Here is a 13,641-nt window from a genome sequence, read left to right on the forward strand (position 1 = left end):
ACTGCTATGAACAGACACCCTGACCAAGGCGACCCTTATAAAGACAACATTTAATTGGGGCTGGCTTAAAGGTTCAGAGGTTCAGTTCATTATCATCAAGGCAGGAGCATAGCGTCCAGGCAGGCATGGTGCAGGAGGAGCTGAGACTTCTGTATCTTCATTAGAAGGCATTAAGGGGCAGATATTGCTGGGTTTCTTTACTTGAATAGTCATTGAAAAATTACCAGCTTCACAGTTTTTAAATCTCAACTGTTTTGTGATTTCTCTCCAGCCTGGAATCTAAAGTTCAATTTAGGACGTGACTATGGATACCCCGTTTCAGAGTTAAATGAAGATGACAGGAGGAAAGTAGAAGAGATAAAGGCAAAGTTGTTTGGTCATGGAAGAACAACTCACGTGTCTGAGGTATAAAACTTAGGGGTGAAAACTGAAACTGTGAAAGAGAGGGCAGTAGAAATTTGAGCTCTGACTTATTGATGACTCTAGCCAAGTAGCTGATAATCTTGGGGTAAAGTCTTAGTTCTCTAAAAGTTAAGATTAAAGGACTAAATTGTTTAAGTTTTGCTTCATTCCAAAATTATCACAGTAGTAAAACTGAGTTCTTTTTGCCAATTCATCTTTACAATTAATAGTGCTTTTTTTTCCTTTAATGAAATGTTTCTTGAATGGAAGCATTTATGTATAAAGAATTACTCTGTGTTTCCTGTGTTCTAGCTCTAGAAACAGAATATCATTAAACTGGATGTGGTAGTGCGTACTTTAGTCCTAGTATTTGGGAGCTAAGTGCAGAGATTCGCAAGGTCAAGGCCAGCTTGTGATATTTAGCAAGGTTGTATCTCAAAAACCAAATCAAACCAGCACTTGCCCACCCCTGACAAAGGCCTTTGTTTTGGATCTCCTTCCCTAGACTTATCTTTATTTTTAATCTTGACATGTATTGACTTTCTGATCTCTCCGGTATGCTTTTGAATTTTACATAGAATCAACATGATGTGGGGCTAGAGAAATGCCTCAGTGGTTAAGAGCAGTTGTTGTCCTTGAAGTGTATCAGGGGTCAGTTCCTAGCATCCATATGGTGGTTCGAAACCATCCATGACTCCAGTTCCAGGGAATCTGACACTTGTCTTCTGGCCCCAAAGTCACCAGGTATTCCTATGGTACACATACATACATGCAGGTAAAACACTCATATACATAAAAAAGAAAATCAGCAGATGTATTCATTCTTTATGAGGGTAGTGTTCCATTCTGTACATATACCATGTTTTTTTTCCCTTCATCATCCCTATTGGACACTTAAATACTGTTTTTGCTATTTACAGTAGTTTTTGTTTTTTTTAAAAAGAACCTCAAAAAAAAAAAAAAAAGAACCTCTTGCACATCTGTCAATATGTTGGCTTATTATAAGATTTTAGGAAGAATAGTCTAAAAATAATGTTTGGCAGGTACTAAAGCAATAAGAATTAAGAAAAAAATTACATATATTAATTTTGTGGGGACGGTGCCACAGCATGCCTGTGAAGGTCAGAGGACAATTTAGAAGGTTGCATCTTTTCTCTCACCATATAGGTTCTGGAGATTGAACTGAGTCAGGCTTGGCAGCAAGTGTCTGTACTTCCTGGGTCATCTTGCTTCCCAATACTCTAAAGAGTTTTGTTTTTGTTTTGTAAAGATTTATTTCTTTTATGTATGTGAGTACACTGTAGCTGTCTTCAGACACCAGAAGAGGGCATCAGATCCCATTACAGGTGGTTGTGAGCCACCATGTGGTTGCTGGGATTTGAACTCAGGACCTCTGGAAGAGCAGTCAGTGCTCTTAATCACTGAGCCATCTCTCTAGTCCCTCTAAAGAGTTTTTAATGCGGAAAGATCATTATAAATTTTTGTTTATTATGAAAACTTGAAAGATGCCACAGGAGAAGTATGCCACTGAGAAAGAGAAATCCATATTAGATGAGTGTCAATATATGATTTCCAGTTTTGAAAGTGGGGGAAATTTATATTTCTCAAATTAAGGCATTTATTTCCCAGTGATGTGTCAGGAGGTTCCAGGCTAGTCAGAAGCTGTAGATTAAAAAATGGTAACTCTGTGTATTTAATTGTTTTTTTTTTTTAAAGCCAACTATTGTTTTGAATTGTAGCATTATGTGCAGCTGTAAGAAATGGTCTGGAGAGACGATGTATGTCCTGCTGTATCCACTTTCTTATGCCCTACAAAGGTTTTTCTTTCTTTTTTTTTTTTTTTCAGAGCTGGAGACCAAACCAGGGCCTTGCACTTGCTAGGCAAGCGCTCTACCACTGAGCTAAATCCCCAACCCCAGGTTTTTCTTTTTTTAAATTTTGAAACAGGGTCTTGTTAACCTGGAATTCACAAGAGATCTGCCTCCCTGTCTCAAGTGCTGAGAATGAAGGCATGCACCACTATGCCAGCCAATGTCTTGCACAATTCTAATGATCTTCCCCAGTTATGACATTCACTTTATAGTCAGTACTGAAAACTGATATTTATAAACTGTGAGGGCCGCCCTTCTGTATAATATCTACATCCATGCACCCCCACCTCTTCTGTAACACTCCTCAGATCCTAGTCTGATCTCCATTTCTGTATTTTGTAATGTCAAGAATGTCATCAAATGAAGTCATATAGCATGCATTTTTTGTGTGTTGGCCTTTTTTATTTCAAATAACTTTAAATACTTGATTCAAGAATAATTCACAGGGATGCCCTTTTTTGATGTTGAACGTTTATTGACATTTTTATGTCTCTTTTTGTTTGTTTATATGTGTGTTACGCTGCGGATCAAACTTATACCATCATATATGGTAGAGAAGCACTGTACAGCTGACCTACCTATAGTCCCACTGCTGAATTTTGAATTTTTTTTGTATCTGTTTGATATGAATGTATGTGTTCTTTTTTAGTAATAATTTATTTAAATAAAGCCACAAAAGTTGTCGTCTTCGTCGTCGTCGTCGTCATCATCATCATCATCATCATCATCATCATCATCATCATCATCAGTTTTTCAAGACAGTTTTTTTTTATAGTCTTGCCTATCCTGGAACTTGCTGTATAGACCAGGCTAGCCTCCAACTCAGAGATCCACCTCCCTCTGCCTCCTGAGTGCTAGAATTAAAGTCGTGCATCACCACACCTCTATATTTTTATTATTTTTAAGTATGTATATATGTTTGTGTCTGCATGTAGGCATGTGTACATGAATGTAGGGGCCCTTGGAGTCCAGAGGCATTGACTCCTTGGAGCTCAGTTTACAGATGGTTGTGACCTGCCTAATGTGGGTGATGTGAACTGAACTGATGTGGGTGCTGGTCTTGGAAGAGCAGTCAGTTCTTTTAACCACTGAGCCATCTCTCCAGCCCCAAGTAGAACAATTTTAAAAGATTTCCTAAGTGTTCTTCATTATCATGCACCATTTTATTCTGTAAAGTTCCATTTTTTTCCCTGTTTCTTTGATATGTCTTATAGACGAAGAAAATAACACTCATGGTCATTTTTAGCTTGGATATTAAACTAATCAACATATGACTATTGGATTACTTTAAATGGGAACCTATTTATATCTTCTAGGTCTTACAGAGTCCACGAGGAATAGGATGTTTGCCTGAAGCTGTATGTGGTCACATTATTATTGAGAGCCATGAGAAAGGATGTTACAGGACTCTTACTGCTGAACAACCACGACCAGACAGCTGCCATTGTGTTTTTCGATCTGTTGATCCTTCAGACTTGATTAGAGGACATCGGAGCCCATCATCATGGAGAGGCAGGCACATCAACCTTTCCAGATCGATAGATCAGAGCAATCCCCATTTCAAAATAGGGAATTCCTTTCAGTTACAGAGTCATCCCCCATTTGAAAAACTTGTACCTGATGACATCAAAATTAGCAAGGGTGTTGGAATGCCATTCCATGAACACATGGATCCCCAGCCATCAGAATTAATAGAACCTACTTGTGTGCCAGCTAAAGAAATGGATTTTTCTTCCTCTTCTGAAATACTGCCCTCTGAACCCAAGAAGCAGTTCACCACTTCCATCACTTTTTCTTCTCACCAACACTCTAAGTGCATTTCTGATTCCTCTGGTTTTAAGGTTGATGTTACTGCAGGTAGCCAGTGTACTGGGCCATCTTTAGGGGTGTTTAAGCCTCATATCCCTGAAGAGCAGATTTCTCCTAGAGATCTTAAACAGAAAATCTCGTCCCCTTCATCACTTCAAAGGCATAGTTACACACCAGTGACTATTTTAGTTGACAGTAGTAGGCAAAGACAAAAATTACCTGTTGATTTTGAGCATTCTAATCAAAAAGGAAAACTCTTACAAAGATCAGCTTTTAATTTTAGCCATTCTGAACCCAGTGTCAGTACAAATGTTAGTTTCAAGGGAGTTCAATTTTCTGGTAACGATACCATCGTTAGGCAGGACAAATTAATTTCCACAGTTGAGGTAAAAGAGAAGAATGTAACTTTAACTCCTGATCTTCCTTCTTGCATTTTTCTTGAGCAAGGAGAAGAAAGCCACACCCCACACACAGATCTTCATATGAGGAAGTGCCCTTCTCCCTCTGGTCTAGACATTGCTTCTTGCATTTTTCTTGAGCAGCACAAATTCTTTGAGCAAAGCCAAGGCCAGCATGTAGATGATCATGAAATGAGAGAAGACTACTCTCTCTTCCCTAAGTGCCAGGGTTACATAGCTGCAGACCCTTCTGACTTTCCTGATCAGCAGCAATGCAAACCTCCAGGTGTAGATGGCCACGTGAGAAAACAGCACTATCCTCTTTCTCCAGTTCAGGATTGTGAGGTAGAAGAGGTTCAGTGTATACCCCAATCATACTTTTCTAATATGGTAAATGTTGAAGCCAAGGTCAGTGATATGGTCTCCCCTGACGCCCCTGACCACTTTACAGCAGCATCTACTCCACCTTCAAGTAGAAAAGCACTTTCATGTGTTCGCATAACTCTTTGTCCCAAGACTCCTTCCAAGTTGGATAGTGGAACCTTAGACGAAAGGTTTCATTCATTGGATCCTGCTTCTAAAACAAGGATTAATAGTGAGTTTAACTCTGATCTTCGAATTATATCTTCAAGGTCATTGGAACCAACCTCCAAATTACTGACCTGTAAACCAGTAGCACAGGATCAAGAATCTTTAGTTTTTCTAGGACCTAAATCTCCACTGGACTTGCAAGTCGCAGAGTCTTCTCTTCCAGATAGTAAGACTATTTCTCAGGACTTGAAAACCACACCTCCTCAGAATAGCCAGATAGTAACCTCAAGGCAAACACAAGTGAACATTTCAGATTTGGAAGAATATTCCAAACCAGAGGGGACTCCAGTACCTGCAGATGGGTGAGTCACTGTGATAACAGGCAAACTGATGGGATTTGTAACAAAGGATTTTAAACAGTTAAGCAAATGGAAAGACTTTGGGGTTGGGGGAGGGCAGTGTCATTTCTTTGTAGGAGATTGGATCTAACTGGTCTGACAGCGGTCTTAAGAGGTGTGTAAGTAAGGGAACCTGTGAAGGTGATGTAAATGTGAAATGTGAAGTAACATGGGAAGGACTTTTTGTAAGATTTGACATCAAATGTAAGAAATTGGAAACTGAAAAGTTTGGTCAGCCCACGGTACAATGACTACTTATTTTTATATTGGAGATATACTGAAGTTCCTGGGAGCTTGCAACTTAAGTGTGGAAAGAGGTCAACTGATGTTTGTTTTCTTCAATATCATATCATGGCTACAAGAGGATGAGGTGGAGGAGCCTCAAATACCCCCAGTAATCTAATTTCTCCCAGCTATTTCCCACCTTGATCAATTCTACATCCCAGTAGTCTCTTTATATTTTGAATCTATCAGTAATTTAAGCTATTTTTTTTTTTTTTTTGGTTCTTTTTTTCGGAGCTGGGGACCGAACCCAGGGCCTTGCGCTTCCTAGGTAAGCGCTCTACCACTGAGCTAAATCCCCAACCCCAATTTAAGCTATTCTTAGATCAGAGTTGTCATGATATAATTAACTCTGCAAATACCCTCAAACACATCCAGTCATTTCTCAATCCAGTTAAGTTCAGTCATGCTTAACCATATTTTTGCTTGCATACTCTGCATATATTTCTCTCTTTTCTAGCTCATGATTTCTCTATTATATTTTGTATTTACAAGAGATTTCTTTTAAAGCCCCATAACTTTATAGCATTGAGTGTTATCCTGGCATATAAGCACTTTAGCCAGCCCAGCAGTTATGCATATGATTATGATGTTCCTAGATGAGAAGCCTCCCTTACCTCGTGTTACAGGAATGGAAACTAAATTCATGAACAGGTTAATTCATGAACAGGCTAATTATACTTGTCATTAGTAACTCATCGCTGGTTTAGTTTTACCTTTATAAGTCTTTTATGGCTAATGAGAAAGAATTACCTGTATGAAAATGGTTGAGAAGGTAGCATACTACAATGGAAAGCCCAGGGTTTGGGAAGGAGGAAGAAGTGTTTTTTTCAAAATCTACAGTCATGAATAACATTGATACACAGTTTCATTTAGTCTTCACGACATCCTGATTCCCTGATTGGCTGGAAAACCAAGACACTAACAGTGTCTCTTATGCCAAATGATGTTGGTAGGAGGAGAATTGTTCAGCAGCAGTTCATCTTAACAAGGCAAGAACTTCGTTTCCCGCATCGTGTGTGTGTGTGTGTGTGTGTGTGTGTGTGTGTGTGTGTGTGTGTGTGTGTTTTACACATTCTTGAACACTACTTGTAACTTTCTTTCATCCACAATTTTGGACAAATAATTTAGTATCTTTGACATTGTTGGGAGTTGTGAAGGAAAGTGCTGAGAAGTTGAAAGGTCCTTTACAAAGCTGATGTAATTAAGAACTGGACTTCGGTAAGAAATTGAAAGTGTCAACTTCTCTCTTGAGTATTATATATCATATGAAGTGATGGACTTTACTTTAATATTTAGAAGTTAAAAGTATAACAGATTTGTGGACAGCATTCATTATTCCCTTCAAGGTTTAAATGCCAACTTATTGGAGCTGAGTTTCTTTAAAATTGAGATAAAGCTGTAAACAAGAAAATAAATTATTGTAAGTATGAACTAATAGAGATGCTACTTATTGAGAATTTAGTAAATGCTAAGCTTCATGTTTACACTTTAAACTTACAAATCTCATTAACTCAATTCCTAGGTTTTAAACCTTGAAAATTAGAGGAAAAAAATTTTGGTCTATAGGGAGGCAGTGCTGCTGAAAAGGTGTTTGCCTTGAAAGCATGAGGACCTGAGTGTGATTGCTAGTACCCTTGACCTAGAAAAAGTCAGAGGTCAGGGTGGGCATGCGGAGTCATGTGATGCGTAATCCCAGCATTGTGGTTGCAGCGAGGGGGGGGCGGGGGAGGGGGAGGGGGGAGATTCTCGAGGCTTGTTGGCCAGCCAGTCTAACCTATCGGTACCATTTGTATTAGCTGAAGTAAGTGAAAAGGATTACGAGCAATGACATACAGTAATAGCTCAGCAGATCTGGAGCTTACATCAGGGTTTGTAAACAGTTGAAATCCTATGCTCCCTACATAAAAACAGGAGAGTCCTTTAGAGAACTGGCTGATTCTGGGCTGGAGTAGGAGTGGGGCAAAACTCTGAAATCACTGATCTCAGAAACTGAGTAATTTAAGCACCAAATTACATCTTAAAGTGTGAAAGAGCTATTACTGAGTCTATGCTGGTGTAAATCATTAAGAAGAGGAATAAATGAACGGAAGAGGAGCAATACTTCCTTCAGAGGAATGTCGGGGATAGAGGGTTCTCTTGGCTGGGTTGGGAATATACAGTTCATCATGGTGGGGAAGGCACAGTGACGGAAGTGGCAAAAATTATGATGGCAGGATGTGATGGGAATTGTTACATCTCAGCAGGCCAGAGAGAAGAGAGACTAGGGCTGGAAGTAGGGCTGGTTACAATTGCCAGTGCCTGCTCCCTAGCAATCCACTTCCACTAGTGATGCACCACCTTCTAAAGGGTCTGCAGCCTCCGAAAACAGTGGCCATCCTCTACGGCTAGGAACCACCTTGGGGGCATTCTACATCCAAATGCTGACCTCCTTAACTGTCTTTAGACCTTTAACTGTCTTAAAGACATTTTTTTAATTAAAAATTTTATTATTTTGTCATGTATGTATGCATGCATGTATGTATATATGTCTATACCTGCATGTGTGTATGTATACCATATGTGTACAGTGCACACAGAGGCCAGAAGAAGATGCTGGATCCCCCAGACCTGGAGTTACAGATGGTTGTGACTCACCGTGTAGGTGCTGTGAACTAATCTGGGTCCTCTGGCTAGGCAGTAGGTGTTTAACCACTGAACTGTCTCATCCTTTATAGACATCTTTAATTTTTTTTTTTTCATGGTTGATTGGCTACCTTGGCAGAAATGAGATAGATTCATAGTATTGTTTTCTTCACACCAAGAGAACATCAAAGGAGATTTCTCATTCACACAAACATTTTCAGGGAGATCTGTCTGTAAGCAGATCTGGGCTAGCATGCACAAAGCAAATGAAGTGGATTGAGCTCATAGCTAGAGCAGATGACTGTGAAGGGCCTACGTTTCGTACTGGAAAGCATAGACATTCCTGCCAACCTGTCCAGCTAAGGACCCAAAGTGGAAAAGAAGGGAAAGTCATAAAAAGGAAATTGGTGATCAAACATCAGAAACAGAGGGAAACTCTTTATTATTGTGGGTGTTGTAGAGCTTGCCATCTGCACTCTTAATTTATGGAAGCCTCTGCTGATGTGGTTACCTGATATTTAAAGATCTTTACAGCTGTACTCAGGAGAAACACTCACTCGTGAGTAGCTTTCCAGTATTGAACTGGAATTCTTTATGAAAGTGTTGGTAGTCTGAAGATTTGGAATTAATGACATTGTCAAGGACAGGGTAGTTGTTAGTACTAGTTCTAATGTTTAATGAATATGACTATATATTTTTCTGGTGTTTTGAAAAATGCTTTTTAAATTTTTTTTCTAAGTTGACATGTGATATCCTATTGTGGCATTAGCTCTCCTCCTCCCCTTTCTGATATTGGTAATCTTTCTCTGAGGTCATTCTTGTTAACAGTTAAAAATAAGGGTTTTGGAAGCCGCTTTAGTGGTTTTCATTATTTTCTACTCTTTTGTCTTACATTTTGCATCTTTTGTTTTTTACCTTCTTTAGAGTAAATAATGTAATTTATACTTTTTTTGTTAATTTTTAGCATTCTTTTTTATTACATTTTTATTTATTTTTTTTATGAAGAGGGCATCAGATCTCATTACAGATGGTTGTGAGCCACCATGTGGTTGCTGGGAATTGAACTCAGGACCTCAGGAAAGGCAGTGGGTGCTCTTACCCGCTGAGCCGTCTCTCCAGCCCTAGAGTTCTTAACTGTGGTTTTCAGGTTTTTCTTTGCCCCATTGACTGGTGCTGTGTGTGTCTTGATTGCATTGCAGTCACAGCAGTTACTTAAAATGACCTCACCGACTATTAAACATTCAAAATGCTTTGTGATGTTTTTATTTTGACCAGTTTATGGTTGAAAAGATTGCATGTTCTGATGTTGCTGTGTGGGGTAGAGAGCAGTCCAGTTTAGCTGGTCACGTGAGTCATTGCTGTGCTTCCCTTTGCTATATTTGTCTGCTTGTTAGTCGACATACAATAGGAACATATCACATGATAACATATGAGCACACTTCCAGGCATGGTTTTTCATTCCGTCCTTCCCTTTACTTCCCCCCATTACTCTCCCCCCATATCTCTCTCTCTCTCTCTCTCTCTGTGTGTGTGTGTGTGTGTGTGTGTGTGTGTGTGTGTGTGTATTTGAGTTAAACATTATGGGGAAAGTTGTAAGTTCTCCTTGTATTTAGTCTTTTGTGAAGTTGACATGCTCCATAATGAAATAGGACACGTTTTTCTGTCTTAAAAGGTTGTCTATATAGTGACAATGAAAACATCCGGGTCAGGAATTGAAACTGAAGTTTATTACAAGTGTCATTCTGACTTTTCTTCTTCTGGTGTCTTTTACAGTAAAAGAAATAATTCAAAATTACTTGTTGTATTAGTTATCATGTATGTTTAAAGTCCTTTCCTTTGAAGCTATTTCTTCAGTGGTTTCTTGTTTTTATTTGTTTTTTTGTTTTTTTGTTTTTTTGTTTTTTTTGTTTTTGTTTTTGAGACTGGATCTCTTTATGTAGCCCAGGCTATCCTGAAACTCACTGTGTAGATCAGGCTGGCCTGGAACACAAAGGTCTGCCTGCCTCTGCCTCCCAAATTCCGAGATTTCAAGATGTGCTCTGCCCCATCTGGCTTTAGTATTTTCTTATTGAAACTTTTTAGATTTTATAAAACAATTATTTTGTGAAATGCTCTTTGAGTTTTCTTATGATTCTTTTGGTTACTTATCTGTTACTTTATGTAGATGAATTATATTGACTCTCATCATTATATCATGTTACATAGCTTTAATTTGTCCTGTGATTGAAAACCATCGCTTGAATTACTTAGTAAGGTAGTAGCAGCTACTTGTTACTACTGTTATTATTCTTTTCTCCCTGTAGTTAAATGTTTTATGACGTTCTTTAAAATTATATAAATATCTTGGTGTTTAGCAAATTCAGTTTATTATTTATACCTATACAGAATCATGCTTTCTTATCTGAGTGGTTTATGATTTACTGTTTTTATCTTTAATTTCTTCTCTCTTTTTTATTTAGACAATCCTTGAACTCAAAGAAATATGCCTGCTTCTCCCTTCTAAACGCTGGAATTAAAGATGCGCACCACACCTCGTCTCTTTCTGTTCTTATAGACTCTTTTCTTATAGTCCAGGCCTGCTTCAAACTTGTAATCAGCCTGCCTCACATATTGGGTTTATTGGTGTGTGCCATGAGCCCTGGCTATTGATGCTGATTTGCTTTTTCCTTTTCATTTGAAATAAACACAGCGTAACAGGAAAGCACAAAAATAGTCCTGAGAAGCTGAATGTGGTGGCTCAGGCCCATAATCCCAGCATCTAGGAGGCTGAGGCCAAAGAAGGGTTGTTATAATTTCCAAGCCAACTTGGCCTATATATTAAGTTACAGAGTAACTTTCAAAGAGGGCTGGAGAGATGGCTCAGTGGTTAAGAGAGCTGACTGCTCTTTCAGAGGACCTGGGTTTCAATTCTCAGTACCAGCATGGCAGCTCACAATGGTTTGTAACTCTAAGATCTGACATTCTCACCCAGACATACATGCAGGCAATACACCAATGCACATAAAATAAAAATAAAATGTTAAAAAAAAAAACTTTCAAAGAGCTAAAGCCAGGATTAGTGGAGCACATCTTTAATTCCAGTACTCGGGAGGCAGAGGCAGGCAAATCACTGTGAGTTGGAGGCCAATCTGGTCTACAGAGCGAGTTCTAGGATAGTCAACGCTACACAGTAAACCCTTTTTAGTAGGATTAATGATCTCCAGCTACAGTTAAAACCTGAGATGTTTTTAAGGCCATCCTTAAGCTTCTTCCTATATTAAGAGTTCTTACATCTTTTATTATATTCATTAGGCATTTGATACTCTTATAGTGTCATGTATGATATATCTATATTTTAAATTTATAACTTATGATAGAAACATTTTAATGGATTTTTAAGTATTTTTTAAGTATTTTTTGATCTTATATCTGGCAATTTAAAAAGTCAGTTTTATTCTGAGGTTATATAGTATTTTTTTATTGTTTGTATACATAATATTATCCAGTACCAAAGAAATGGCTTTTTACTTTTTGACTCATTTACCTTTTTTCTACTTTTTCCTGCCTATTAACACTTTCTGCATATCATTAAGTTTACTGAGCTGTTGAATGGGAGTGTTGAATTGGTGACTTATTATGTTGCTATATAAAATGATTACTCACAGCATTTCACTCTTAAGATAGGATGGTTATTCACATACAGAGTTTTAATAGTTTTTCTATGTTTTGGATATATTCTTCATGTTGTTCTAATACAACACACTATTCCTTTTTTTTTTTTTAATTTTATCTTTTTTTGGAGTTACAGAAAAGTACCACCAAAAGTAGCTAAATTTATTTTTGAAAATTTTATATTTATAGAAAATATACATGTAGAATTCCTTCTAGCAACCACTCAGCTTCTCCTATTTCTTATGTTACAGTTTCATAGTATATTTGCCAGGATGAAGAAATCAGGACTTGTGTGTTGCAGCTAGGTTTTCCTGGTTTTTAATCCGTATTTTATCAGTGGCCTTTGTCTCTTCCATGGACCCTGCCAATATTTCACATCTTGTTTAGTTGCTTCTATGGTAAATACAAATGCTCTATAAATACATGGAAAAATACTTGGTATTTTACCCATCAGGAAGTGCAAATCAGAACTAGGCTGAGATTCCATTTCACTCTAGTCAGAGTAGCTGAAATCAAGAAACCAAACAAAGGCTGGCAGGGATGCAGGGGGAAGGAGCAGTGTTGGTGGGGATAGAAATTTTAGGACCGCTGGTGTGGAAGGTGGTGTGGCAGTTCCTCAAAACCAAAGCTGTGATGCCATATGCTGTGCCTCTACCAGTCCTGGGAAAAATGTAAGAGCTAAGGCAGCTTACCACTGAAGAAAACTGCATATTTATGCTGACTGTTGCACGACCTACAGTAGTCAGGTCACAGGATCAGACTAGATGTTCATCAGGAGATAAATGAATAAAGAAAATATACTATCTATAAACAATGGAGTTCTATTCAGCCATGAAGAAATGTGAAGTTAAGTCGTTTGCAGGAAAATGAGTAGAGGTAGAGATCTAAGTTTGAAGCATGCCAGATGCAGAGTCACAGATAAAGCATTTAACTTTCTCTCATATATCGACTCTAGATTTTAAAACAATATGTAAGTTAGGAAAACATTAGATGACATAATGGTTTTGGGAAGAGAAAACTTGTAAGTGATGAACTTAGCTGAAATCTCTAAGAAAAGTGTTGAAGGCACAGCTTAGCTTTTCTTAGATGTTGGTTTTAAAATAGAATAAGAAAAATAAGTTTTTAAAAATGTTGATTTTACTTTATTATTTCGCATGTGCAGTTATTAGTCGGATCATTAGCAACTTAACTAGCAATGGTTGCACCTTGAAAGGAAGTTAACTCTTCCACAGTCAGCAGCTACTAATTGCTTGCTAATAGCGTCTCATCGAGGAGTGGGCCTGTTCTCTGTCTGTGCTATAATACTGACACATTAGAACCTGTACATGTCTTGTGTAGGTGCCATGGTTTTTTAGTGCAATGGTCCTGTTAGGTCCAAGAATATTTCAGAGCCCTGCTCCCCATTCCCAGCTCTTACATTTTTCCCACCACCTCTTCTGCAATGAAGGAAATGATTTAATGATACATTTTTAATATGAATAGAAGTAGATATTATTTATTGGAAAGTATTTAACATTTCTGTATCATAAAAATGAGAAAGTGTGTTTGGCAGAGAACTCTAGTAGTATGGCCAAGTGGCCATTTGATAGAGTAAGTATGGATCTGCCAGATCTGTTCTTATCACTAAGAATATTGACAAATATATCCAAAGGCATTTCAGATACTATTGGTGTC

General features: G+C 38.1%; 1 protein-coding gene across 25 annotated transcripts in view; it reads left to right on the plus strand.

The window, feature by feature from the left end:
• The window catches only part of Alms1 (ALMS1, centrosome and basal body associated protein), a 100,359-nt gene that overhangs the window by 35,983 nt on the left and 50,735 nt on the right, over positions 1–13,641 (plus strand). For 18 of the 25 annotated variants that reach the window (XR_015685437.1, XR_015685439.1, XR_015685440.1 and 15 more), the window contains 2 exon segments: positions 272–405; positions 3,590–5,373. Coding sequence is in view for 12 of the 25 variants with exons in the window: in NM_001106604.2 (NP_001100074.2) it covers positions 272–405; positions 3,590–5,373 (1,918 nt within the window). In the remaining 13 variants the exon portion in view is untranslated. 25 annotated transcript variants of the gene reach the window in all.

The sequence above is a fragment of the Rattus norvegicus genome, chromosome 4 (assembly GCF_021556685.1).
Source record: "Rattus norvegicus strain SHRSP/BbbUtx chromosome 4, alternate assembly SHRSP_T2T, whole genome shotgun sequence".
NCBI lineage: Eukaryota > Metazoa > Chordata > Mammalia > Rodentia > Muridae > Rattus > Rattus norvegicus.